Raw genomic sequence first — 27208 nt, forward strand, 5'->3', positions numbered from 1 at the left:
CAACAGTCACCGGCTCTTTCCCATGCACGTTAAAGTGATCAAGGTTAATCACATGAAAGTGCAGCCGCCGGCAGGTACGATATACCTACACAGGAAACCTTTTGGCTGTGGGTGAGGGGTGGGAACGAAGGAGCACTTCAGATGGATTACAGGCCCCACCACAAATACCAGGACTTATGGGACATCAGATCAATGAGAAAACATCAGCTCTCCTTTAATACCGCTAATGTCTTTCGCTGTGCCAGGAACTGGGGTCAACTGTTGACGTAGCACTTGATTCGTGGGATCATTTTAGCTAAATAAAATTTGCAGGAAAGCTAATTGATGTTTGTCAAACTTTAAAAGGCTTTTAAAAACTTCTTCAAGCAGATAGATGCCTAATAATAGAGCATGTTCTCCCTCTATGTATGGCGTCCTGAGCACACTCTATCTGACCCCCTGAGGTTCAGATAGTTTTGTTTTTTTTTACATATAAACTGAAGTAAGTCTGCAGAAAAGATGGACATCCAGCTCAAATAGAGGAATCGCGTGAGAAAGAAGTACGCTCAAGGTAGCTGGAGAGTGCAGTGCCCCCCGAGGTCAAAGCACTTCTGTCATATTAGCTTATACGCAGGATCCATATTTTTTAATAAATCATGCCCCTGAAGGATTGCTGGGAGCACATGGGCTGTTAAAGCTGCAGTATATGGCCTGCACGTGCTTTCTCCTGGTCTACTGCTACATGCTAAATTACACTTAATGAGGAATTTGGATCCTATTTAGATATGCAGTATATAGAAAAAAATATTTTTCTGTCAAATTTAAATCCCTCAAGGCAATAACATTTTACAAACTTAGAATCTTCTGAAAGAGATTGGATTGTTTGTCTTACTGTTAATAAAGCAAACTAAAATTCCAAAGCAAAAGGCCAAAGTTTATAGGAATTACTAAATAAAATAATATTTCTGATGATTCTTTAGACTTGTATGAAACAGTCTATAGTTTATAAATCCTCCTTTTTTTCTTCAGCTCCCTCTTTGTTCCCACTGAAGAAGACGGTATACAAATGTTATACGTCCACTTTTACTCTTTTATTATAAATTGGGGTCAATCTTTGGAAAGTCTCTGATTAAACATACATGCAAAGGGGCAGGGCAAGAAAAACCAGAAGCGGCAGGAAAGATGAAAGAGTCCACTTTAGTGTTTGCCTGCAGGACAGATTTCCACCGTCGTGTTTTCACTCCTCTTGTCACGCGAGTCCCCCGCTTTCTGAAGGCTGCTTCCCCGGGAGTCCAACCCGCAACTCCGATCTGACGAGGTGACACGGACGTTAGAAATCGCTGAGTTACAGCAGGCTAAAAAAAATAATAGTTTTTTTAATTTAATTTAATTTGTAAATCCGTATCTGTGACACACTTGCAGTTATGTTGCGGGCCTACAATGTGTACAAAAGTTCTAGTGTCAAATGGTGGAAGCCGACTTGTTTAATCGATGACGTAATGAATGGAATATAGATGACTCAATGGTCAGTTCAACTTCATCAAACTAATTTAAGTTTGTGGGGAAATAATGCAGACTGGAAATTTTGATCAGTTGTAAGTTTGTATTTATTTATTTAAAGACCAAATCTGCTGCTGCGTTGCTGTCTCGATTAAAATGATTTTAGATTTTGAAATCTTTCAACCGATTTGTTAAGAAAATAATTTATTTTTTGGGGTTTTAGTAGGGTAACGTTTCTTTTTTTTCTTTTTTTAAACAACTTATAATTTTAGGATGAAGCCGATATTTTCTGATCTCTAATCCGTCGGTCCACTTTTACAAACCTTTTGCGGACAAACTTTTCCTCAAACTCAAATCAAACCTCAATTTAAAAGTGAAGTTGAGATAAAGTCTGAGTTATTTATTAATATTACAGCCTACTGAAGACGTCAGTATTTATTCTTAAACACTATCGCAGCCAAATTTAGGCTATTTATTCATTATTTTATTATCTATTAGTTCTGATTGTCTGAGCTGTAAAACGTTTAAATAACTGATAAACCGAAACCAATGACCTTTAAAACTTTACAGAAACAAAAACACCATTTAGAAATACCGTAGAAAGAAGTTGGAATTTTAAAACGTCAGCTAAATATGTTACGGCATTTTTTAATGAATAGTTTTTATTGACTTTGTAAAAAAAAAAACGTATCGAACCCTATCACTACAAAGTCTATTCGCACGTGCTCTTTTGGAAATTACACAACGTTTGATTCTATTATGCCTAAAAGGCAGTTTACATTCATTTTTGTTACTTCATTTCCGGTGTAATAGCGACTAATTAAGTTACTTTTGTTATTAGGAGGCTCTGTTTTATTTTGAAAAATAGTTTTGAAACTTGCTTTTTGATGAAAAAAACAACAAAACATTTAACTGAAAATTGTGATTTTTAGAATCATATTTAAGCTATTTTTAAACATCTGGGTTGGATGTTTACTTCCATGGCTTTAGGTTGTGTATATTCATCATTAGGAACACTGCTCACTCTCAAAACTGTAACTTAAAAATCATCAATTCATCATTCTCTTAACATCTGAGTTAAATTTCTCTATGAATGCTCCTTTTCACACATAATAATTTCAAATTCTGGGAAACAGGCCCAATATGTTGGCACATTTTTGGATGTATTATATCCAAACATAATCAGAATGTGTCCAACATACAGTGAACAGAGCAAGTTGTAAAGTTCATCACATTTAAAGGTAAAATGTTCCAACAGCCATGTGTTTCTGATTAGAACAAAACCAACCGACAAATATATGAGAGGCATTTTCTTGAAATGGCCAACAAGCACCTTCAGTTTAAAAGTCCCACCACTGCTGCAGTATGTGTGCTAATAATTTAGATGGTGTGACATGAAAGAAACGGACTAAATGTGAAGTTGTTTCAGAGGGAGCCAGTGAGGGAGGTCAGGTCACTGTAGTGCCTGGAGCTGTTTCTAAGGCCGGGAGGCCTAAAACTCAACATCTTGTAGTTTTGCTGTTTGGGTTCACTGTGTGGAAACATAGAAAAAATACACTTTCATCTGCTGCCTGCTGTTGATTAATGTTCCTCTGCTTTATATCGCTCACTGTGATGAAGACAAACAGAAAGACATCGCACGGGATTTGATTGGTTTGAAAGTTTGGTTTTATTTGTGCCTGCGTAATGATGTTATATACAGCTGAACACCATTAATGCAAACAAGAGTGAGTCATTGTTCAATGAAAGTACAAAACCACCATGCACACTTCTAAAATACAAAGTTAGAAATTATATTTATTAAAAAAAAAAACATTATTGTTCGTGTAAGTATTTCACGCCTGCAGTCTGCCAGCTGAGGGCAGCAAAGCTCAGTTTATAAAAATCAATACGTGTATTAATGTAAACAGTAGTAGTTATATTTGGCATGGATTATATATAGAGAACCACTGTCAATAATATGATTCATACTCTAAGAGTTATATTGTATATATCTCCATCTTCTTCTTGAAGGCATAAACCAAAAGCATCTCTTTTGAAGATTCAAATGAGGCCACATTGATAAAATAAACCAGTAGTATTTTTATGTTTACCATCAGGAACTGAGGAAAAGTAGTATTTGTTTCTTTGATTAGTTTGAGTTACAATACATTTTGAGATTAGTTTTGAAAGTTCATTGTACTGTCATAATAGTACAATCAACTGACTACTGATTGTTGTAAAGCCATACCTTTGTCACTAGGTGGCAGCGTTGTACTTTAGTCAGTCACAGCTGGTTTATTGTTGCCTCCTGTGCGATTCACTTCGATCAGCCATCATCCAACAAAAAGGTAGAGAGAGACATGTATAGAAGCTACAATGAAGCCTGTCAGACACCGAGCATTTCAGAAGATCTCGTATAAACCGTACGTAAACCTTTTTGAATGTTTTTGCCGGGCCCTTGCCTTTATAGTGCTAAATACTAGATTAAAATAAAAGTTTTTCACTCAAAAATGCATGAGCTACAAGCTTGGCACTACAATGAGTATAAAACCCTGAGTCAATTATTCCTTTTCAGATAATTACATTATTTAAGCTTTGAACTTCAACAAGTGTAATCATGTTGTAGTCGAATAATGAACGAGTCACAGTGACATTTCCTTTTGGATGGAAAAACAATGAAATAATGAACAGTACTTCTTAATTTTTGTTATACAAGATAATGCTGCATGTGTAAATGCATCGCCCTGTATTCTACAGTAGGCACAGTCAGTACTGCACTACAGTAGCTATTTCTTTCCTGCAGAACTCTGAGAGGCTATAAAGCCCCAGTGCCCTGAACACAATCAATGGAAAGCTCATTAATAGATCATTTACTTGAGGAAAATGGGGAAAAGCCTCATCTATCAAGAGGATCGTATGAGCTGCTGCAGAACAAAATTACATTATCATGTGTTACCTGAGATTATTATATCTCTGACTTTATGAGGACAAGATGACATTTACTGCCCAGAGATATTTGCCATTAGAGACGCTCGCGTACACATCTTCATCTTTGAATAATCTACATCATCGCATGACTTTCTCATGTCGTGATGGCTCTTCATGGAGCTGATTTAACAGACTTTATTCAACCTTTGGGGTGTGCTGTATGGCAGCAGTTTGTCCTGTGGCTGACTGTAGACCAGCTACATCTACTTAGACAGGAACTAGACTCCTTGTGTCTGTTTTTCATAGTTTTGACCCTCTTTTCTATTGGTTATGACAACAATGTCATTTATTTGGAGGTAAAATCAAAAGTGAGCTCACCTGAAATGTCAGTAATAATCCCTCTTTGTACAGAAAAAACGTATTCAAGCCACGTTTACAGAGACACAATAACATGAACATCATGCAAAAACCACTTTTATGAGGAAAAAAAAGTTTTTTTTTGTTGTGACTGTGTGAGGCCCTATATTATAAAGATTTCTTTCTTCTCTTTAATGATTTATTCTTATTGTGCAGTCCAGCCATGTTATTACTCTTTAAACCAGTGCGTCAAAGGACAGATTGCTTTGTATTTTTGCGATTTTTAGGGACTCTTTGACCGTTTCTGAGTCACCCATCGCTTGAGGTCAGTGTTGTCCACTCTGAGTTGGACATGAGCCTGCGGGAGTTACACATTACCCGGTATCGCCACGGCCGGATCAAGTGAACGCCCGGCGTCTAAGGCCCGGAGCTCTCACTGAAATCTCCAAAAGAGTTTTGCTCAGTGCAATCAACACCTGAGACAAGCGCCAGTCTCTGGCAATTATGCATGGCTGGCTGGAGACACGGTGAGTGTCTAGGCCCATGTCCATGATGTATAGCTTAATTCACTACAAGGAGACGGAGGGCTCCTTCACATGCTTTCTTTTCTCTCCACAGCCTATCAAATCAAATTAGACCGTCAGAGGGGATTAGACCGAGAAATATCGCCTGTCACAAGGTTCTTGTGCATGGAGAAACAAAAATCTAAAGAATTGTGCAAGGCGATCTCCCTTTGGAGAGAAAAACACTTCCATCACAATGCAAATTGGTGTTACTGGGCTTTCACATCAACGGGATCTTTTCAAATCAGTGTGCGGGAGGCATTGGCTCTGCCAGGAGTCCAGTTTGACGAGGTCATTTGCATTGCCTCCATGTGTCTTCCTCAGCAGCCCAGGCACCACCGTGTTACAGAAAATGATTTAATCCTCCAACGAAAAACATCTTATTCACCACGATACAGACACAGTAAACGCAGAACAAAGGAGGCGCTGCAGTTATGAAGGACAAAAATGAAAGTGACCAAAACTAAAACATTTCCATCAAAAGACTAAGACTACATCTAAAATAGTTTCCAAAATGAACACTGGAGCACACATGTATACACCTCACATTCATCCTAATCCATCACCCCTCTTTGTACATTATTTGCATCCTGTAAATTGGAGACTTGTCACGATACATCAACAGCCGTTTCAGTTTCCTCCCCCCCCCCCCCGTATTCTTCAGGGGGCCACAATACCACAGCGCCCTTTACCTCCTTATCAGCCTCCCAGATGGTGCTGCGGCTCACAGCCTCTGTGCTCTGTCTCCTAGCTTTCTCCCGCTAATGGAGAGTGTATGTCTGCCAGCTGCAAGTGTGCGTTACCCTCCACCTGACTCTGACAGGGAGCAGGGAGGCCGCAGGTGGCCAGCGAACCTGTCACAGACCTAAAACTCAATCACAGGCTCTCACTAATCCAACAAAAGTCTTCTGTTTACACACTGCGTGCAGCACCTGTGTCTGTGCCGTTATGCATACCAACACACACACACACACACACACACACACACACACACACCAAGCACAGCCCACCGGGCGGAGCAGACATTCTGACATTGTGTTTCTGAATACATCTGAAATAGGCAATTCAGTAACAGGATCTTGATTCTGTCTCGTTTGACAGTTTGATTGGAATTCATGAGCTTTATGAGCAGTGATTGACAGCTGCATTCGAGGCTCCTCGGCTCTGACAGCTTGTGTTTCTGAAATCTTGCAAACGCCGTGAGGAGGACTAAAAGGAGGCAGAGGAACCTGTTTTCGTAACAGATCATCTGTCTCGTGTACTAGGATATGGGGGACAATTTGAGCAAATTTCCTTTATTGAAGTTACCAACTGTAGCTTTAATGTGAAATCCCTTCCTGGTTCTCGTATGCAGCAATGTTTTGAGCAATCTTCAGTGTGAGACAGTACTTGTGGCTGCATTGTACTCTATTGAGGCTCCCTCTTTTAGTGGAGAAGTTGGTATCAGTGTCTCCTCTCTAATGGATTTTTCCCTGTGTGATTGTGATTGAGCCTCGCTCTTTTATTTTGAGGGACTGATTCTAATAGCGTGATGTGCACCATCTATTTTGTTGATACATTGATTATGAGACCATGTGGCCCTGCGCACAGATGTGCAAAACGGCCCCACAACCTCTGCTACATAGGAGCAAGACACACAGACTCTATAGTTGTTTGGTCTCTTTGTGTTGTTGATTTGTGTCTCTTTGTATTCCTTCTGCATCTCTCTGTGGTTGTGTGTCTCTTTATGCTCATTCTTTCTCACCTCTAGTTGTTTTGTGTCACTTTCTAATTTTTAATTGACTGTAGCTTGCATGCTATCATGCTAAGCTAAGATGGTGAAGACGATAAACATATCTGCTAAACATCAGCATGTTAACTTTATCATTGTTAACATGCTGACAATAGCATTCAGGTCAAAGCTATGCTGTGCAGCTAGACTCTTGGTCTTGTTTAAACATTATTTTATTATATAAAATGTAATCTAATAGCGATATCATCTGTTCAAGTAGCTCTGTAATGTTGACATTTGTATCTCGTCTCACTTTCTATAGCAATTTTGTACATGAAGGCATTTCTCATCGTTTCTGCTGAGTAGAGCTTTTATATTCTCCACGGTAATTTATGAATGACAGTAGGGCCACATTTGCAATTTATATCTAAAGAAAATGTGCAAACCTTTAGCTGTAATGGATCAATTGAATGCATACAAGTACTGTAAACAGATTTCTTTGCACCCAGATCTCTTTCAATCAGTCCATCAGTCACCTAGACCTTGACTTCTTCGTATCCATGCTGTTTGAATTATTCACCAGTGCCCTCTTATCCTGACTCTGGCTGTGTGGGCATTATATTATGCATGAGGTAAAGAAATACACGAGATTCCCGGTGAAACGATGACATTGTGGATAAAAAATGGGACCAAAGTCGAGCGCAAATCCAAACATCTCAACATCGGGAAGAGTTCAGAAGGTGTCGAAATCTACGGCAAATATATTCTCGTTTCAGGTGGAGAATCTATACTCGTACCAACCATCTCTCTCCCTTTTTTGTAAAACTATGATGGAGTTATAACCCCATCTCACTTTAGCTGACTTTTGCAGGTAGCATTTCGTGAGGAGTGACAATTTGCAGAGATAAAGGCCACAGCTGAGGCAATAGCGGCTCTCCGGAGGCTTTGAGCAATATGAACTCCTTGATAATAAGCTTTACAACACTGAACATTAACAAAGCTCTTACATGAGGGGATGTACTTTCCTCAGAACTGGGAAAGACTTTGATTCAAGGAGTGCACATAGAAAACAAAGCTACTTTATAGAGAGAACAAAAGGCTTTAGGGAGTCTTGACGTTAAAGTTTGCTGCTGATTGTCAAGTCGTCTTTTTAATTAATCCTCTGAAACAGATGTAGCCGTGGCCTCTCAACTCTTAATTCCACCGTGATGAGAAATGGTGTATAATCAGCAGCGAGACCAACCTTCTGTTTCAGTGCCGTCTTCAGGGGAATTAGCTTGCAGCCAGCGCAAACTAACATTTGCTTTATTGACTCAGAAAGCAGCAGAATCACCTGATGGCGTCGATGATAACGTCAACATGTTGCCATTAACAGCCACATTGATCAGTGTAATGACGGCAGCTGAGAGGCGGTGATAAATCAGAGGACCGAGCAGTAAACATAAACACTTCCTGAGTCAGGTTTTCCTCGCAGATCCTCTAAAGATAAAATAAATATGGTAAAAAAAAAAAATGTATGTACTCGTGTCAGTAATTGTGTTGTATTAGATTAACAAAGAGTAACTGTGTTATCAGAGTCAACGCTGCTGAGCAACAGGACGCCTTTGATGGTTCAACACTTCAGTGGGGAATTTCCATCGTTTCTCAGCCCTGAGCGTTTATTGTTTCATCTTCTTTTTATTGGCAATATTCTGTTGAAACGGTGTCTAGTTTACTTGACGTGCTGTCAGAGAGGTATTAAAGGAGGACATGTGATTCCAGTTGTTGTAAATTATTTTTGTATATTTGCCACTGTATTAAATGTATGATGCGGTTATTCTGGGACTGTGACTACCTACACTTCAGCAACAGTTGATGTCGCATTCTTAGCCAGTGCACTTGTTTAGGTGCGTACATATATATATATGATTAAACTTCTATATTCACATATATATTACTTTTGTTGCACAACTGAGGCAGGACAGTGTGGACCTGGACCTGGATTTTTATCAAGCATCTCAGAATCTCAACATCCCAGGAGTTGCGTTGAAAGTTGCATCTAAATTCCTTTTTTTTCCCATTTGCATAGTAGGCTGTAAGTCAACATTGGCAAGCCACTCTTGTAGCTCAAAAAACAAATGTACATACAGCATTATACAAATGAAAAGAGCAGAAAATTGTCTCAGCTGTGAGCCCCTATCCAAGAAGAAGAAATGCATCAATCTGTGCATTGTGTGCGGAGATGTAAAGTTTGATTTATTCCTGCCTGATTTGTTGCTTTTCCAAAACTGTTAACAAGTTAAGACACATCTGGAGCGCTCCTAAATGTTGGCAGAGATAGGAGTCATATATATGCTGAACTCTAACGTTACCACGTTGTCTGCAATTCTGGGTCACTGTGAATGGCTCCGCTTCCAACACATGACTCGTCTACAAGGTTCTCCTGCTGATAAACAGAGCTCCGGAGGTCATGATTAAGGGACTCATTTGTCTTGCCCACTCCGTCTGCTAAGTTTCAGCCTACCAAGTAATTAAAGAGCTGCGGAACACCGAATGCTTGATGGCCTCGGGTGTTTTCGATCTTACTTTCATGCATCCATTAGCAGCATGGCCAATGCCTTCCAGATGTACGCTCACGCTTGGGGATTTGTTGCTTTCTTCACGGGAGTCCTTCCATTAATTGCAATTGATGTTGTAATTATTCTTTGAGATTTATTTCAACAAGAGGCTCTGGGGAATGGAAATATTAAATTATAACCTGATGTAGTTTTCTTTCTTGCTGATATTAGCTCGTGATGACCTGCATCTTAAGGGTATCTGTATCACATTTTCAGAGCTCAAATGCAAGATGGATAAAGACATTATAGAATACAGAAGGTATTATTCAGTCTAATACAATCTTACAACACATTTATCACATGAATATCAAGGCAAGGTTGTTTTAATCTCATTTCCTTTCAGACGAAATCCCATTTCTGTCACCTTGGCTTTGGCAGAATTTGTATAAAAATGGGGTCTCAGACATCAAAAGCCTCCTGCGATAAACAGATGTCACAAACATGAAAATGTGGCTCTTCATTCAATGATTCATCCCCGTGTGCAGGTGGAGCCTGCAGTATGGACACACAAGAACTCACAAGGCAGCAGGTTGTGCATAATATTTGGGACTGAGACTCCAAATGCGTGATAGGTGTGCGATGAAAAAGACGCAGCGGGAACCTTGTGAATTGTTAACTGACAACTAATCAGAAGTTCCAATACTGTTAGATAGATGAGGCCGATTTTTTTTTTCTTTTCTGTTAAGAGCTTCAGGAATACAATTGTTATCTTTTGCTGCCTTCTGCCGCCGCGTGGGAGAAATGAGGAAATGCTGCAGATGGAGTTTGAACAGATACAGGCTCTTTGAAGGAGAGGCTGGAAATCTTTTGTCATTTGCAATTGAAAAGTGAGGTTCGGTCAGTATTAATTATTCCCCGCGGGACATTTGAATTACATGTGTACTGATATAATATGACCATAAATATCATTAGTACAACCATTTTTTAACCTACAAAGCAACCCAACCTTTTAAAAAAGGCAGATAGCAGCAGGTTTTAAATGAGCATTTTAATCAGTAAGACTTGTGCATGACGGCCCTGTTCGTCATCTTCTTTAGTTTTTTGATCGTCTTCTTTTGTTCACCAAGAACCAGCAGCATTAAAAAAAAAAAACCTGAACACTGGCAACAATATTACAGTAAGATATTGGCAGTACTCCATTGAAAACATTAAAGCTGTAGTGCTCCTTTGCTTACCGTCCGGTTCAAAAGAAAGAAAGAAAAAGCATTTGTTAGATATGCTGTAGAGGTAAACATTTTAGCAGCAACTGCTAAACTAGATGCAATTCAATGGATACGAAGTTAGCTTGTCAAAGATGGGATGCTTGACAACTTCCTAAGATAAATACACCATCGAGCTGGATCGCCTTGATTTTAAATCTGTATGCAAATGTAGTATTAACTCACAAATGACAGCAGGTGAATGGTAAATATGACTTATAGGTATGCTGACTAAAGCTGTGATTGATTAAAGCATGTGGTATCTTCCTCCATTGACATCGGTGCTGTCAGCTTCAGAAACCCAGCGTCTGTGGGAGCGGCTAAAATATAATTAAAACAAGAAGAGATGTAAACCAAAATTAGTTTTGAATTGGGTCTGTTGTAATTTCAGCCTTCAACCCAGAAACGAGTAATTTAATTCGAGGCTGCGCTGATTTCCCCGATGGCCTAGCCTGTTACATACAACAGGATATTCAATTTGGGGTTTCAGCCGCAATAATTCTTAACGGAAGATGAACATGCAGACACCTGCATGGTGCTGAATGAGGTATGAGCCACTCTGAGTTCCCGTCAATGCAGAAAGTAGTGAATGTGAAAAACTGCCATTTCCTGAATTCCTCTGTCCTCCCAGCTGACTTCAGACCTCGCCTGCTGTCTAAACTCATTTGCAGTATATTTGCCGCAATCTAAAGGATGCTGTGAGAAAAGAAAAGGCTCTTTTCAACACACCTTCTTTGGAAATGATGTTGGATTAACGGCATCAAAAAGTTGATAAAACGTAAGCAAGAAAACTAACACAATGGTATATTGGGTGTTTTAACAATCATTAAGTTTCAGGCAAATTTAGTTTGGCATAAATGAAATTAGTTTTCTTCAATACTTACTCATTTTATTTCTTGGACTCGCTGTCCTCCTGCTGGCATAAAGTGGGACACCAAAGCCAAAATCGGTGGCCTGCAGGTGTTGAAACAAATCCAGTGATTAAACCGCAAACACTGTGTGCCAAACACACTTAGGCTACGTCAGCTGTGGTGGGAAGAGACTTCCCCCTCTGTGTGGGTGATGGAGAGAAAAGGCCCGGCAGGAACAGTGGGAAGCGCACAAACACTGCACAAACGGTTTCTGCAGAGATGACGTCTCTGATGGAGGCCACTGCGGCTCATCGCGCTGCGCTTTTGTTCGCATGAAAAAGAAGTCATGCCACAGTCTTGTAATGCGGTGACAAAGCTGTTGAAACTTGAAAAGGAACTTTCTGAGAAAGTTGACTTTAGAGTACATTGTTAAACACTGTAATCTTCTGCTGCCTCAGTTCTTTTTTTTTAGTGCTCATTAGCAAATGTTAGCATGTTAGCACATGTAAACCAGGTGCGAGCATGGTAAACATTATGCTCTGCAATAGCATTGTCGTTGTAATTATGGAAGCATGCTGATGTCAGCATGATGCTGAAAGCAGTGCTTTGCCTATGTGCCTCCTCAAAGAGCTGCTAGCATGGCTGTAAACCTACGGTGGGGAAATTCCCAAAAGCAACATGAATTGGTCATCGCTCGAAACCGCTGTCGGCCCCATCTCAACGTCCGATTCACAAAGGATATTGCGCTGCTGATATCACAGTGCAAACATGTCCATAACGTTTTGCAGCAGAGAGTGAAATATGTTTTCCTCTGAATTTAATTGCCTATGTAAGTATCAATGTTGCCCCAAGAACACAGTAGGCAGAACAGGCGCAGAAAGAAAAATAATTAGATTTTTAGACCGTGAGCTACGGGTCCTGACCAACGAGGTGTGGAGACATTCCTCAAAAACTTCAGGAGAGAAATGTGACACCGAAACTATATTCAAAATGTAATATGCCATGATCTTTAGAAAGTCTGGGTGTTACTCCTCTTAAAAAATATGCTCAGTTACCACCAACTCTCTAAAGATGCTAATAATTTCACTGAAACTGCGTGTGGCTATTAACGCTGGTCTTTGTAAATGCACATTAGCTCATTTAAAAGTATGCAAATAGCACAGGAGCACCAAGACGCTATTTGCTTGGCAGCGCAATTTATGAATTTTTGTCTTATTTGTGCTGATTTAGCGGCCACAAAAGCCGCGCAATCCTTTTGTGAATTTGCCCCTCAGTCATTTTATAGTGTATAACATTGTTGTTACATGTTTTTTTGTCAGTATAAAGTTGCTCCGTGACATTCTATTCATATCTGCTGTTGCTCCTTGTCGTATTTATGTCTCTTTGCTCGTATGTTGTCATCACCTCTTTGAAGTGCTGAAAGCTGAATTAGTGGAGTAAACACACGCGTGTCCTTGGGGGAGAGGTCTGTGAATGGTGATCATCACTAAACTCTCAGGAGGTTGTCACTTATATCTTGCTGTGACTCCCGATTACAATCTTGATTCAGCCGAGCATGTCGTGAGGATGGAGACGATCGTTTCACTGACTCATAACTTAGATGCTATTGAGACTTATTTACAGATGCTTGACATCTGGAAAATGTTTCCGTGTGCATAATGCTAACTGTGATACAACTATCTGAGTCTGAAGACCAGCTGCTATAATCAAACAACAAAGGGATCTGTATCTGCCAGTATGAATCATCAATCATCGGCCATTATCGGCAGCAAAACATGATCAGGGATCTCTAAAAGATACATTTGCTCCCTTTTTTTCCTATTTTTCTTGATCCGATCCGTGACTCCGATCTGAATCGTGAGTTTTATGATCCGTTGCACAACTGCTGTTAATCATCCTAAATGATGTCCAACAGATCTGAAATTGTGCCTTGCTTGAAACTAAGCTCAGCTGGCAATAACGTCTTAATTGTTTGACGTTGTAATCCATTTTAAGGGGTGCCGGCTGAATTTAGTTTAGTCACTTATAACCTTATTTGTCATTCTAACAGAGTTTTGTTTTGCTGCAAACATGATGGATCCTGCCGGGCTTTATGTTCCTTGTTTCCTTTTAAACCCTTTATTATCCCTCAAAGTTAATGTTTCAAAGATTTGGGCCATGTTTCACAAAATGTAGCGATTCAGAATGTAAAAATTCATGAATGTATTAACTCTTATTGTCACGTAATCCATTTCCGAGTCCAGAGCTCATTTCATCACGTTCAGAGAGGCTGTGTGGTGTGGGTTATGAAACTCGTTTAAAATGCTTCATATGACACATGTTCTAATGCGCTGCTGTAGGCTGAGCAGTTAGTCATTCCACAACAGAGACAGGAGTTTGGGGAGACCTTGGGACAGAAGCGGGACGTTTGCTTCGATGGTGATGCTGTGTAGGACTTTATATACTGCAGCTAACGGTACAGGTGCGGCTGACGACATCAGTCCTCTTTCGCTCCGTAAACAAGATCTTATTATCTCAGTTGTTGCTCAGTAAGTGACCTTTATCGTGTTGGATTCATGTTAAGTTTCAGTGTCTGTACATGCAGCCTGTTTGGCCTGATAAGATTGGAACAACGCCTTGTTGGCTTTACAGCATCCACGGTTACTCTCCAGTGTAAAAGCGCTAACTTTGACACATGAAATAGTGGCATTATGAGACAATACATTACATCTTGTTTTGTGCCCTCTCACACCCTGCACGAGTAATTATCACCAAATTCACACCGTGCCTCAGGCTTTGAGTTTCAGGCTATAATTCTAATTGTGAATTACATTTGACAGGGATTGGACAGTGTTGACATGTGAAATCACTCATTCTAGTAATTAAATTTGAACAGCTGTGACTGGTTTTGCACTAGACTCTGTGATGCAGAGGAGTCGACCCTTAGCCACGCTGTTTGCCTTCATGTCTTCCCCCGAGGCTGGGTGAGCTTAGTGGAGCAAACAAAACAATAAAAGTGACTTATGGGGTGTTCAAGGGGCCTCCTGTTCTTCTGTATCTCAGTGCCGTTAACCTATGAACACAAGATAATAAAAACAGTGCAGCCTAGATGTAGAGCTAAATAACATTTAGTTTGGTAAGGTCGTTGGGAGTGTTCACAGCTACGACTTCACGGCTCAACAAGTCGATGGAACGCGTCTATAAAACTTCAACATTGTTAATTTGACACTTTTCTTATTTGTTTTTTAAACGTTTTAAGTCACTTTCTACTTATTCTACACTACATTTTCTTTTTTTTTACAATTGAACAGCTATAGTAACTGGCTACTTTAAGTTAAGAATCTACAATAAATGATGAAGCATTGTAAGAGATTATAATGGACTTGAGGCGAGATGCACAGAAAAGTTTTGAGAGACGGACTAACAGGTGGTTGGTTTTGGTCAGTTCATGGGTTTGACTGAAAACAACACACGTATAGAATATGACCAGCCTTATCATTCAACATCTGGTTGACTTATTGGGTCACATGGCTGTTATTCAATACAAACAGCACCGTGTGATGAACACAGTGATTTCCATCCGCTGTACATTAAGTGCACCGCGTATGAAAATGGAGACAGAAAACCAGGGTTTTGACGAAAGAGCTTTTCACGCTTCTATGTACCCGAGCTGTTTGGCAGGACAGCCAGCCGGCTTTCTGCTCAGACAGAGAATTGCGAGCTCAGCTGTGAGCAGTGAGCGAACGGCGACCGAGGTCCTCTCCATCATTATGTGTGACTTGCTTCACTGTGATGCTGCGATGTGTGATTGGCTGCAGTCAACAGATGGGATAATTCATCACGCACCCAAATGTAGATTTAGGTCATAATACTTTGATGCCTGCTCAACAAACTTGACGGCATTTACATCAAATACAAGTGATGAATTATAAGCAAACATCAGCTGTAATGTTACAATTCTAACTTTGGGTTCAGTGCTTTATGGACGTTTCAAAGGGTGGAGGAGCTCATTTTTATTATGTGTCATCGTCCCACATGAAGCTCTGTGGATTATTTTGATAAAATCGTGATTTAATAATCTATATGCAGCTGTGAAAGAGTGATTTTATGTGTTCGTGGTTCAGAGTGAAAGACTTTGCAATCTGCTTTCAAAGGTAAACACATGCATTTGGATTTAACTTATTCTTTTTTTTGGAGGGCTCAGCCACCAAATAGCTCTTTTGAGATGATGGCCGGCACCACATTTCCCCCCCCCCACTGCCAGGGTCTGATGTCTGGCAGAAAATTGAAGGCAGCCAGGTGTGGCAGCGTCACAGAACTCTGAGGCCTTTCATCTTTCACAAAATTTGCCAGGATTAATGATGACATGAGAAACCTCATCTGCTTTTGAGGGAAGTACATCGAGGAGAAGAGAGGAGAGCGTCAACGCGGTGTTTGCTCTCAGACAAGTATTTCAACAAGTGTTTCTCCAGATTGAACAAAACACTTCATTTGCTAATTGCTCAGACTGGACCTCTTGAATTGTGATAAAATGTGTATTTAAAAGTTCAACATCTAATAATTGCCATCCAATGAAGTTCTGTCAAATGCATATATCCACATTTATGGATTCCTGTGGTCACTCTTTAATATAAACTTATCGTGTACACTTGTTGTGTACTCAAACAAAAAGGGGATGGTGGCATCTGCCTGGGAAAAACACCCCTTCTTTCCTATTCATAGTGGTCACCGCCTTGGATCTTTTTAGCTCAAAAATAAACCAAGCGAATCGTCCAAAGTAAAATTAAACCAACTTCCCGTTTTTAAGAAATGCTCTCTCACTGCTGACTTTTCGAACAAAGTGCGGGCTTGGAGAGTTTTACAAAGCCATAAAATCTCAGCACATGGCACAATTATTGTTGAGTCATTGCTATCGGTCACAAACTGCTGAGCCACTGTTTGTTTTCTGACTCCCCAAAGCCGCAGTGTTTAATGTGCAGCCCAACACATTTGATTTACCGCGGTGAAGCAGGCGCTGTCCTTACCAAAGCTATACATCCTGAGAGGGACATTGGGAGAACAGCACACTTAATCTACTTCATCTTTCGTTGTCTTTAAGAAGAAAACCATTTAGCTTTGGTTATAAATATTAAGATTGAGCAGAGTTTGAAGATAAAGTGAGTAAAGTTTTCTCTTTGACAGTGAGTACAACTTTGCCTAAAGATGAAAATACACAGACTGGTGACAAACGTATGTTCCTTCTGTTTTCTATCAGTGGCTCTACACCTGTTTATTCTCCTTTATTCAAACAATTCAAACAGACCGGGACACTGTTTTTCCTTTTTTGCGGACATAAATCTCTGATTGCCCCAAACAGCAGTTGGAACAACAGCAGATGGACCCCGTAACACGTTACTAATGACTTTTGGATGTGCACGGCATAAAAAGTAGGAGGAAAACAACAAGAGTTTGGTGTGGGGAATTCAGTTTCACCTCAGTCCTGCCCACAGGGGCCCAGGAGAATATTAGATTATGAGGCGGCCAGATCCAACATCAAACCTGTTGTGCCGAAAGGTCACAAACACTGTGAAACAGGCACGGCCACTGCCCGTTAAGAGGGACTGAACCCTCGTCTTTGACCCCATCATGGCATCCTGATTGATTTCAAAGACCAAACTCACATTGCTGAGAGTGTGATATTGTTTGGGCTTCAAAACGTTTCAATCATCTCCTGGTAGAGATAAGGAGCAGTTATGTAACCAATCTGCTTCTGATTGTTTACATTTTCCAACAGATTAAGACAAATAACTGCACAAAGCAGTGAAACCAAATGTCGGATCATGCTTTGCATACATGGGGATTTTCTCTTTCATCTTAAAGTAAACCGCTGATTTGTGTTTAATTAACGTGTCAAATTTGAATGTGATGAATGGTAATTAATTTACAATTACAGAAACCAGTGTCTAATTAATTTAAAAGTAAAGGAAAAGGCATAAATCACAGAGTTAGAATGATCGACTTGTAATTAAAGTGCTTAGTCTCTGCCTCTGTGAACTGTCGTCGTTCATTCGACAGCCACAATATTTGGTATGATTGAATCGATTGATATGCGCGACCATATCGCAACATCACACCAAAAGTTCACATAAGACTTCATCTTTTATTTTTGCACAACATTAGACAGTTTAAGCAGAGGAAAAATGTGTACTGCACTTTGCAAAACGTGAACAAAAAAACAACACAAACCAAACAAACAGAGAGGTAGATTCTGGAAAGATGTTCTTGTTCCTTGATACTTGTTCCTTGATACACATAGTTTATGGCCACTGTGAACGCCCCGTGGAAACGTCAGCCCTCCTCGGTGCAGTCTCAAATCTTTAAGGTCCAGTCAGAGATCAGAACAAAGACTCTGTAGTGATTTAGTCAACTGTTGTGCTTTACCATTTGTCAGCTGTGGCATGAATTACTATGACGACGCTGTGATTGCACAGATACACTCAAAGCACCCAGGTGTTGAATACTATTTTCACAGCAGAGGCGCTTAAAAGAAGCTGTAAAAGCTGACACGGCCAACAACTTCATGGTAAACAGACCAAAAAAAGTACACAACGTTAATTTCCGACCCGCAGGTCAGACTGAATCTGAGGGTTCATTTATACTTTATGACTCTCCAACAATTCCCATTTACTTGTAAAATAGATAGGCTTCTAAATTCAAAATTCTAATTAAATAATTTGAGACGGTATAGAATCACTGTGGTTGAACTGCAAATGAGTCGTAGACATAGTACACATGTAACGAGGGGTCACATGTAAACAAAGATTTATTTTCTGGGGAAACAAGTGAAAAGGGCTGGAAACCATTGCTGTGTGTGTGCGTGTGTGTGCATGTACGTGTGTGTGTGTGTGTGTGTGTGCTGGATTATCAATCTGGGCTGAGTAGACAGCTGCTCCAATAGCTCCGGGCTTATTGTGTGTGAACTGGTTTGTGAATTGAAACCCTTTTCTTTTTCACCAATATGCTGAATCAAAGCACAACACGGACATGATAAGGGACCCTGTGATGGTTTCTGCTTCGTCACCTAATTTGAAAGGAATAGGCAATTTTGGGAAATTGTATCTCGTACTGTAATATAGCTGGAGACAGCAGTCCGTTAGCTCTATTCCAAGATAACAAAATCAATCTACCAAAACCTCTAAAGCGCACTAATTAACATGTTATATCTTTTTTTTGTTTAATCTGTACAAAATCTGCGGTGTAAAAACGACAGTTTTACAAGAACACTAACTTAATGGAGTCTCCACTGGTTGCCTAGCAACTCCTTCCAACCAAGATAAGCACATCCCCTGTAAAACAACGAATTGTTGTTTTTATGCTTTGGTTTCTGTAGGCATTTAACAAACTAGATGTAAAGTGAGCATTAGACGTGCTGTGAGGCACATTTGGTTACCTTTGGAGATATTCAGGCTAGCTGTTTCTACTAGTCTTTATGCTAAGCTAGGCTAACCAGCTGCTGGCTCCAGCTAACATATTTACAGACATAATAGGGTTATCTTCTCATCTAACTCGGGGCTTAATGCTCTGTCTGGAAAAGGATTGCTTTGTTTCAAAATCTAGTTTTAAAACCTTCATTATTTCAGTTTTGTGCTTATGTATGTTACATACCACCAGCAAATCTGTGAACAAGTAGTATTCTATCACAGAAATGATAGAAAAAGTGTACACATTGTACAGAGTGAGTGGGAGTAACTTAGTGGGGTTAACCACGGCCCAGGAGGCCATTTTTGCCTTGGGGTCTCCAAGCAGATAAATCCGGCCATGTGTATCTTTTGTGGATGTATAAAGAGCTTGATAATGATCAAACACCATAAAGCCTTACAGCACACATCAGGAGGAATAAAAGAAAGGGGGAGCTCACTAATCAGACCTTGTAGAGACACCCAGTAGGTGGTTGACGGTGTGCACTGACTGAATTACAACAGGACAATGAGACGAAACTGTAACGATTGGCAGTAATAGACAAAACAGGATTCTTTTTTCTTTCAAAATTCACTCTGATATACTCTTTGAGATTGTCACGGAATGGGTCCGGCCGTTTGGCTTCCGATCTAAAAGGACTTTTTCCACGACTTGCAGAGGATCTTCTGGAAGGCGCGTCTGAAGTCCCGGTTGAAGATGGTGTAGATGGCGGGGTTGAGTGAGCTGTTACAGTAGCCGATCCAGAAGAAGAACTTAAAGAGCGGGTCGGGGATCTTACAGGAGTCCCTGCACACACCGTACAGGCTGTAGCTGAAGAAAAAGGGGAACCAGCACACAACAAACACCCCCATGACCACAGCCAGGACGAATGTGAACCTCTTTTCCCTGGCTTGAGAGACCTTCTTTCTGGCCATGGAGTTCCGGCGACGTTTCCTCCTGGAGGTGAAGAGGTCCATTGATTTGTTACTGACTCTGGAGATGCGTGTGGGTTGTTTGGAGAGGGAGCTCTTCTTGTGGCTGGCCCTCTTGGCTGTCTTGGACTCCTCCTGCTGGGGTTTGTGACCTTTGCCCTCTGAGGAGGAACTCTCCATGTCGGCATCCTCAGTCTGTGGCCCGACGGTGACGGTGCGTTGGCTGGGCGTAGGCGGGCACTGGCAGTGACCGTTCTCCCTCTCACCATGGAAAGGGGAGGTGGCTTTGCTCAGTCCGTTCTCAGTTTGTGTAACACCATCTGGCCTGAGATTTTTCCCCGACATGGTTCTTGTTCTGGTTTTGGCCACTTGGTATATTCTGATATACACCAGCACCATGATTAAGCACGGGGCGAAGAAGGACGCGATGCTGGAGGAGAGGATGTACCAAGTGTCATCATTCAGCGCGCACTGAGGCTGAGCACTGCTGTTAGTGTTGTTGTCTATAGATAAGAGCGGCGGAGATGAGATGAAAGCAGATATCAGCCACACAATTACGATGATGCACTTGACGCGTTTGGGAGTCCGCTTCAGGTTGTACTCTACAGCCTGCGTAACGGACCAGTAGCGGTCCAGGCTTATTGCGCACAGATGGACAATAGACGAAGTGCAGAACAGAACATCCAAAGCCAGATAAATACCGCACCAAACATTACCAAAATACCAGTAGCCCATAAGTTCGTTCGCCAGGGAAAACGGCATCACCAGAGTGGCGACCAGGATGTCCGCGGTGGCCAGGGACACCAGAAAAAGGTTCTGTGGGGCTTTCAGCGCCCTGCTCGTCAACACCGCAATAACCACCAGAATATTCCCAACAACGGTAAAGAGAATGAGAAAACTTACAAGAGCAGCAATGCTGGCTATCGCCCCTAAAGAATATCCACTGTCCAGACTCCAGGAGGAATTCAGATGGATCACCGTGTACGCGTCCATTCCGCTGGCGTTAAACGAATCCATCCCGGCTGTGCGCGCTTTATGTATATCCCAGAGTGGCTTGATCTTGGCATAAATTCACATTCAGTCCTCTAATGACCGAGGAGTCCATCAAAACGCGCAGCTCCGCGGCCAATTTACAAATCTGACGACATGAAGACGCGCGCATGAAAATATTCCCACTTAGAGGAGTCTTTGGAGGTTATTTGTAGCCAGTTGGTCATATCTCAAGGTAACTTACTTGAAGAGAAAACATAAATATTCTCCTCTGCGCCCTGCCATAGCCTTGTCACGCGCCCCCTGATTGCCAGGAGTTGAGTGCCGTCCAGCCTCAGCTCCCCTTCCTTCAGCATGGTGCGCTCTCGCTCCTAATGATGCCCCGTGTGTTGTTCTCATAAAACTCACCCACTGCTGCCCCGCCCCCGCCACACAGCCTTATTTTCATATTGTTGGGATACGATGAGGCCAGGGACACGACTGTATCCGAGCCCAAATTATCTCAATTTCCAAGTTTATTAACACGAACTTTTTATTTTGGGGGTTTAAACCTAAACATTTTCAGATTTGATGGTTCAAAATGTTTTTAGTGTCTCTAGGAGCGGTTTTGATCATCATAATGTTCATGCTACCACAGCCATTCACCAGTACAGCACAGGTGCACCGCACATGCCTGTGATGGGAGTCAGTGTACCTTTTTTCACAAGCATACAATTGAACTTCTCTACAGATTGATGCATTTCACACAGACATGTTCAAAATGGCATCTATGCTTAAAACGTGTACAGGCTTGAGGTTAAAGAGCTACAATTTACACAATAAACAGGTGGCTGTAGGTAGAACATGCATGTGCATTAAAGTGTACATTTGAATAATCCTTTTACTCTTCAATGGATGATCTTCCATGATCTCTGCACCTCTCATTTATAGATATGTCTTTCTTTTCATGAGGCAGGGGTGAATTTGAGAAGAAAATGTAATAAATGCAGTCCTTGAAAATCCAACAGAAATGTGCAAAGCTTCTAAAACCGGTAACAGTAATATGAGAAATATGGTATTAAAAGGTATCCCAGTTAAACATTTTCATCCATCCATCCATCCATGGATGGACATTTTCAAACTAAATAACATTATTATAACTTTTGGAAATAATCCAGTATTAATATCCACTTAAACAACAATGTTTGGTTTGGCCTACATGTTATCCTCTACATGAAACATCATATCATCACAGTCAAAGCTCAGGCAAGTTTTTGCCAATAACTACAGTAAGATCAAACAAAGATTTTTTTACTGGATTATTTCAAACACTATTACTTATTGAGCCTGAATCGCACAAAGGGAATCTTAACGTCTCTCTTAACTAAGAGAGATACCCGTGACAACGCTGAGAGGATTGCTGTGCCTCATACGGTGCTCAGCTTTCTGAAGACTTGAGGAGATACCGTTCTGTGATTGAAAACATAAAAGGGCTCTGTGTCCAATGTCTGATGAGAACGTCGAGCACAAGCAAGTCAACAAATTCAAGGCTTACTTTGACATCTTTCAAAAAGTCTTGTGGTAGCTTCTTCCTTTTTTCCATACAGTTTTTGTTCATTAAAACAGTGATGTCAATAGACTCAGATAGATTTACTAATATCAAAGAAAATGAGTGTTGATTTTGATATGATTGTGCAGCTTTAGTGTCTTCTTCAGCAGTTCAGTATCTGTTGCAGGGGGGGGGGGGGTGAGAGTATGAATCACTGTCTTACCTCATCCTGGTAGCTTGTCCGGGCAGCTGATCCAGTGACCTTTCAGTTACAGGCCTGCCTCTGTCCGCTGGTCTCTTACAGCTCCCATCAGCAGCTTCCATGAACACTGCAGCAGCAGACCTTGTTGTCCCAACCCACACCAAAAAAACAAACCTGGCAGCACTTAAGATGTCTTTGCGACAGGAGAGGAGAGGAGGGGAGGGGAGAGGAGAGGAGAGGAGAGGAGAGGAGAGGAGAGGAGAGGAGAGGAGAGGAGAGGAGAGGAGGGTGATAACATTGTGGTGATCTGCAGAGCTTAAGATGTGTTGAGTGTGCAGGAGGAGCGATGACTATCACAGGCGATTCATCTTTGTTTAAAGAGCTTAATGAAGGGAACTGATGCCTCTGCTTTGAGCCATAAATTCTGCTCTGCTCTTAATGGTCTTGACTGTCTTGACCATGGCGTCACCACAGTAGGCATCGTCTTCTTTTGTGCTTTTCGTATTTCTTTTACAAGCTCGGTCTGTTATTTCTCGGGTCTTAGGTGTAATTTCCGTTTCCTATTTGGCTTAACTTGGTTTAGATATTTGGGGTTTTTTTTAGACAGAAATGTCAGTGAACTGGTGTGAAAATGAGTGCGGGGCATCAGACTTAATCATGATGCATCACTGTACACACTATATCTTGGTTTGCTTAAAGGGGAACTCCACTCATTTTCCACATCAAAGTCTGTTTACAGGTCCTACAGCACATGCAAAAAAAACGTATTTTGTGGCTGCAGAGGGAGCTGTGGGAAATAAACACATTGTGTGTATCCTTGAGGACTAAAACAGGTGTTGAATGCATTTCTTCATTTGCAACGCCAATGTTTATAGTTTGCCCCCATGTGAACTTGCTAGCAGTCTCTTTTGCTGGTGCAGCGTTGCGTTTCATGTTACTGCCACCTGTAGATTAGCGGCAAAGTGTGACCCCAATGGAAGGAAGATGCATACTTGTGCATCTTCATGCATGTGCACAAGATAAACAAAACAATTTGTTTAATAGAAGAAAAAAAAGAGGTCAAAAACTAGATTTAGTGAAGTTAAAGGCTCCCTGCGTGTGGTCAGTTTAGGTCATTCTGCTGTGTGCTTTTATGTGTGAGTGGAAGAGTGACGGTCTGCGACGGTAATGCATATGTTATTAGTAAAAACAAGCATGGGATTTACACTGAACTATAGGAGACACAGAGAGATCCCTATCACCCAAACGTGATGAAACATGATGACGACAGCTTTTTTTTTAAACTTTAGATAAATGGCAATGTTTCTCCCACCTCTACGGAAACGGGACGCATCAGCATGCTGGATGCACAGCATGCTGGATGCACAGCATGCATGGAGTTGGAACGAAGCCGATAAAAGCTTTATAGTGGCAGCGGTGCTGAGCAGCCAGTCCGGGAGAGCTGAATGAACAAACGGTCTTTGGACTGCGCGGCTGAGGAGTGAGTGGCGTATTGTTAATTGAGCACAAAAAGCACTTGTGAGGCATGACAATGAACTGTGAGCTGTCTTGAGTGCTCAGCGTGAACCCTTTTGTTGCCTGATCATTATGAGCGGCAAGCCTTTCAACCTTTATTAGACATTTATTTGCGGGTAATAATTAAGAATTACGTATTCAATTTACATATTTGGTGTTCGGAAAATGGGTTTTACAATGTTAATGCCTCTGCTTCCTCTACATGCTGGAGATGCGTCCTCCTTATACGCGTATAGTTAACATTTGACAAGTCATACAGTGACTTTGGCAGTTTCTCCTTCAAGCAAAGTATTCCCATTAATACAATTACTTGAGTCCTCAAAATCCTGGAAAAGTAAAGCTCACCAAGGGTTGTATTGAGACGCTGATCACAGCTCTGTCTCCATTTGCATTTCTCTTGTATTCAGATGGCGTTTCAACCCCGAGGTCTTCTTCAAGATCAACAATCTAAATTGAAGCCAGAGTGTGCAACACTTCCCCCCCCCGTAGCTGCTTGTACAGTCAGTACCACTGAGTGATATAATTAGTGTTGAAAATGGACAGCCCATTGATCAGTCACATAAAAAATGTCCCGAGTCGTTTAGGTTTAATGGCTTGTTTTTGTCACTTGTTCCCCTCAGTCAAGAGAACAGCACAATCCTATTAGGAGAATTATTTCCACGAGGGAAACGTAACATTACTGATGAGGCTATGGGCAAGAATTTTAAAACCATCTTAATGAAGAGAACTATGTGTTATTATCTTGTGCCCACGAGACAATGAAAAGATCATTTTAGAACTTGTTCAGCTAAACCATTGGACAGAATGAGTGTGAAAGCCAATAGATAAGAATCTGTTTTGGGACAGAAAGGTGTGTTTTTCTCCTTGAAACGATATAAAATGTATCGTCTTTATATATTGAGGTTCTTAACCATAACCTTGGAAACAGCTGCCTAATGTAGGTCACCCTCATCGAATTTGATCAGACTGTTGAATCAGTTCTCTTCTCGTTTGTTTTTGCTCTTATTATTCTGCTTCACTAGAGGAATGCTGCACCGACTTATAGGTCAGAAAGTGCATGTTATTAATCCAGATCCTTGTGCATCGCTGCAGGGCCTATACGCTAACAAGTTCTATCAATTAAACATAATACACCATTAGTCGTGACCTCTAGACTTACATATAGAAGTTTGTCAGCAGGATTGCAGTGAAAACTACTGGCCTGATTTTTCATGGAACTTTGGGCCAACGAAGAACCCATCAATTGTTTTTAATTCTTTTATTTCTAGTTAGGAGTTGGAAGAGGGTCTTACTAGCCCACATCTACAGTGTGGTAATGATGACAACTGATAATGCCTACTTAATGAACTGATGGCATACCTTGTGGGTGTCTTAAGCCTTGTTAATGCCTGGTTAATACTTTGCACATTGCGATGAGTTAACTCGAAATAAACTGATTAATAAATGTTATTAAGTGCCTGGGGGGGCCACTGGCACTTAAAACCTGATCTATACAAATCTTTATTAAAATCAAGTATTGGTTTTCCAATATTATAATACAATAAGGTACTAGGCGTACATCTATAAAGGATACAAAACGTATGTAGGACAAAGGCTCTCGCCTGAAAACACACAGTGATTGACAGCTGTAAATGTATTCTGTGTTGACATTTGAAAATGTTTTTGTAGATCACGATCAGTATGTGGACACAGCTGCGCTAATGACGCCGTAGATGTTTATGAAATATGGCCCCCGGCTGCCTTGTGAGATGTTCCGTTGACTGCGTGAAATTTACCGGTTCAATTAGCCGTTGACCCCCCCCTCACAGTCATCGGTCACGATAAGCGCGGCACAACTCTTCTTCATCGCATTTCAAGGAGCAGCGTGTGATGTAGACGGCTTCTCCAGTACATCTAGAGTTCATCTAGTTCTCATACGGTCAGCGATGCGGTGTGATATGTGCTGCAGCTAATATCAACAATTCGCAATTGTAAGTGACAACAGACACAATGTGCAGGTCTTATCATGTCAGATTCATGTCAGTTTCAGGGGCAGCTGTTGCACCGACTGTCAGCATATCACATTCTAAAGTCCTGTCACCAATAACCACTCCAAAGTTTACTTTTAAAGGTACAGTGTGTAGTATTTAGGGAAATCTATTGGCATAAATGAGATGTAATGTTATTAAGCATATTTTCTTGAGTGTGTAATCACCTGAAATGAATAATTGTTGTGTTTTCGTCACCTTAGAATGAGCTGTTTGTGTCTCGATATAGGGAGCGAGTCCTCTTCAGCCCAGAACGGACAAACCAAACATTGGCTCTAGATTAGGGCCCTGCTGTGTGTTTGCCAGCTCCAGAGTATTGCCTGAACACTAAACCGAGCCTTTCAAAAATAAAGTAACAGAATTGGACCTGGAAGAAATCGGCAAAAAGAAAGTTACAGGCATAAATTCTTACACACACATACAGCAATCCCTCGAGCAAATAGATTTCACAACACCACATAATCTCTGAGGAACAAGTATTTAACTTTTTCATATCTGTTGTTGAATACTATTCTAGATGATCAACGAGCCACCCGCCCAGCGGCCAATAAAACTAATAAGCGACGGGGCTGATTTAATGCATCGCTGCAGGGCACTCAGCGTTGCTCTGCACTTTAATGGCTGTTTAATAAGAGCGGTGCGGCATACGAATGAGTCCCTGATGATCCAGGAATGCGTTGGTGCTCGGTTCAGCGTCCACTCTCATATTAGTTTCCAGGGAAGTTTACGTTTTCCTCAGCATTAAATCTCCCTTTGGGCTTCTTACCTTGGTTCAAGCAGTAAACCTCAGGTTCCCTGTGTGTCAATTGGTTTTTGATGTTTAATTCATTTCAAACATTGTATGGAATTTGCACTAAAGTACAATACAAATCATTGCAGGCCCTGTGTTGCTGCTCATTCTTTAGGGACTGCGTCAATTATTTTTGTTTAG

At 41.0% G+C, this 27208-nt stretch overlaps 1 protein-coding gene across 1 annotated transcript; it reads right to left on the reverse strand.

Annotated features, from left to right (window-relative positions):
• Window positions 1-19733: 19733 nt before the first annotated feature.
• Window positions 19734-21032, reverse strand: LOC306714991 (alpha-2 adrenergic receptor; the record flags this gene model as incomplete). The annotated part of the gene is made up of 1 exon (XM_079185206.1): window positions 19734-21032. One exon carries the CDS (start codon window positions 21030-21032, stop codon window positions 19734-19736), a length of 1299 nt encoding a protein of 432 aa, XP_079041332.1.
• Window positions 21033-27208: the final 6176 nt, after the last annotated feature.

Source organism: Pholis gunnellus (genome assembly GCF_910591455.1).
Source record: "Pholis gunnellus genome assembly, chromosome: 23".
Lineage (NCBI taxonomy): Eukaryota > Metazoa > Chordata > Actinopteri > Perciformes > Pholidae > Pholis > Pholis gunnellus.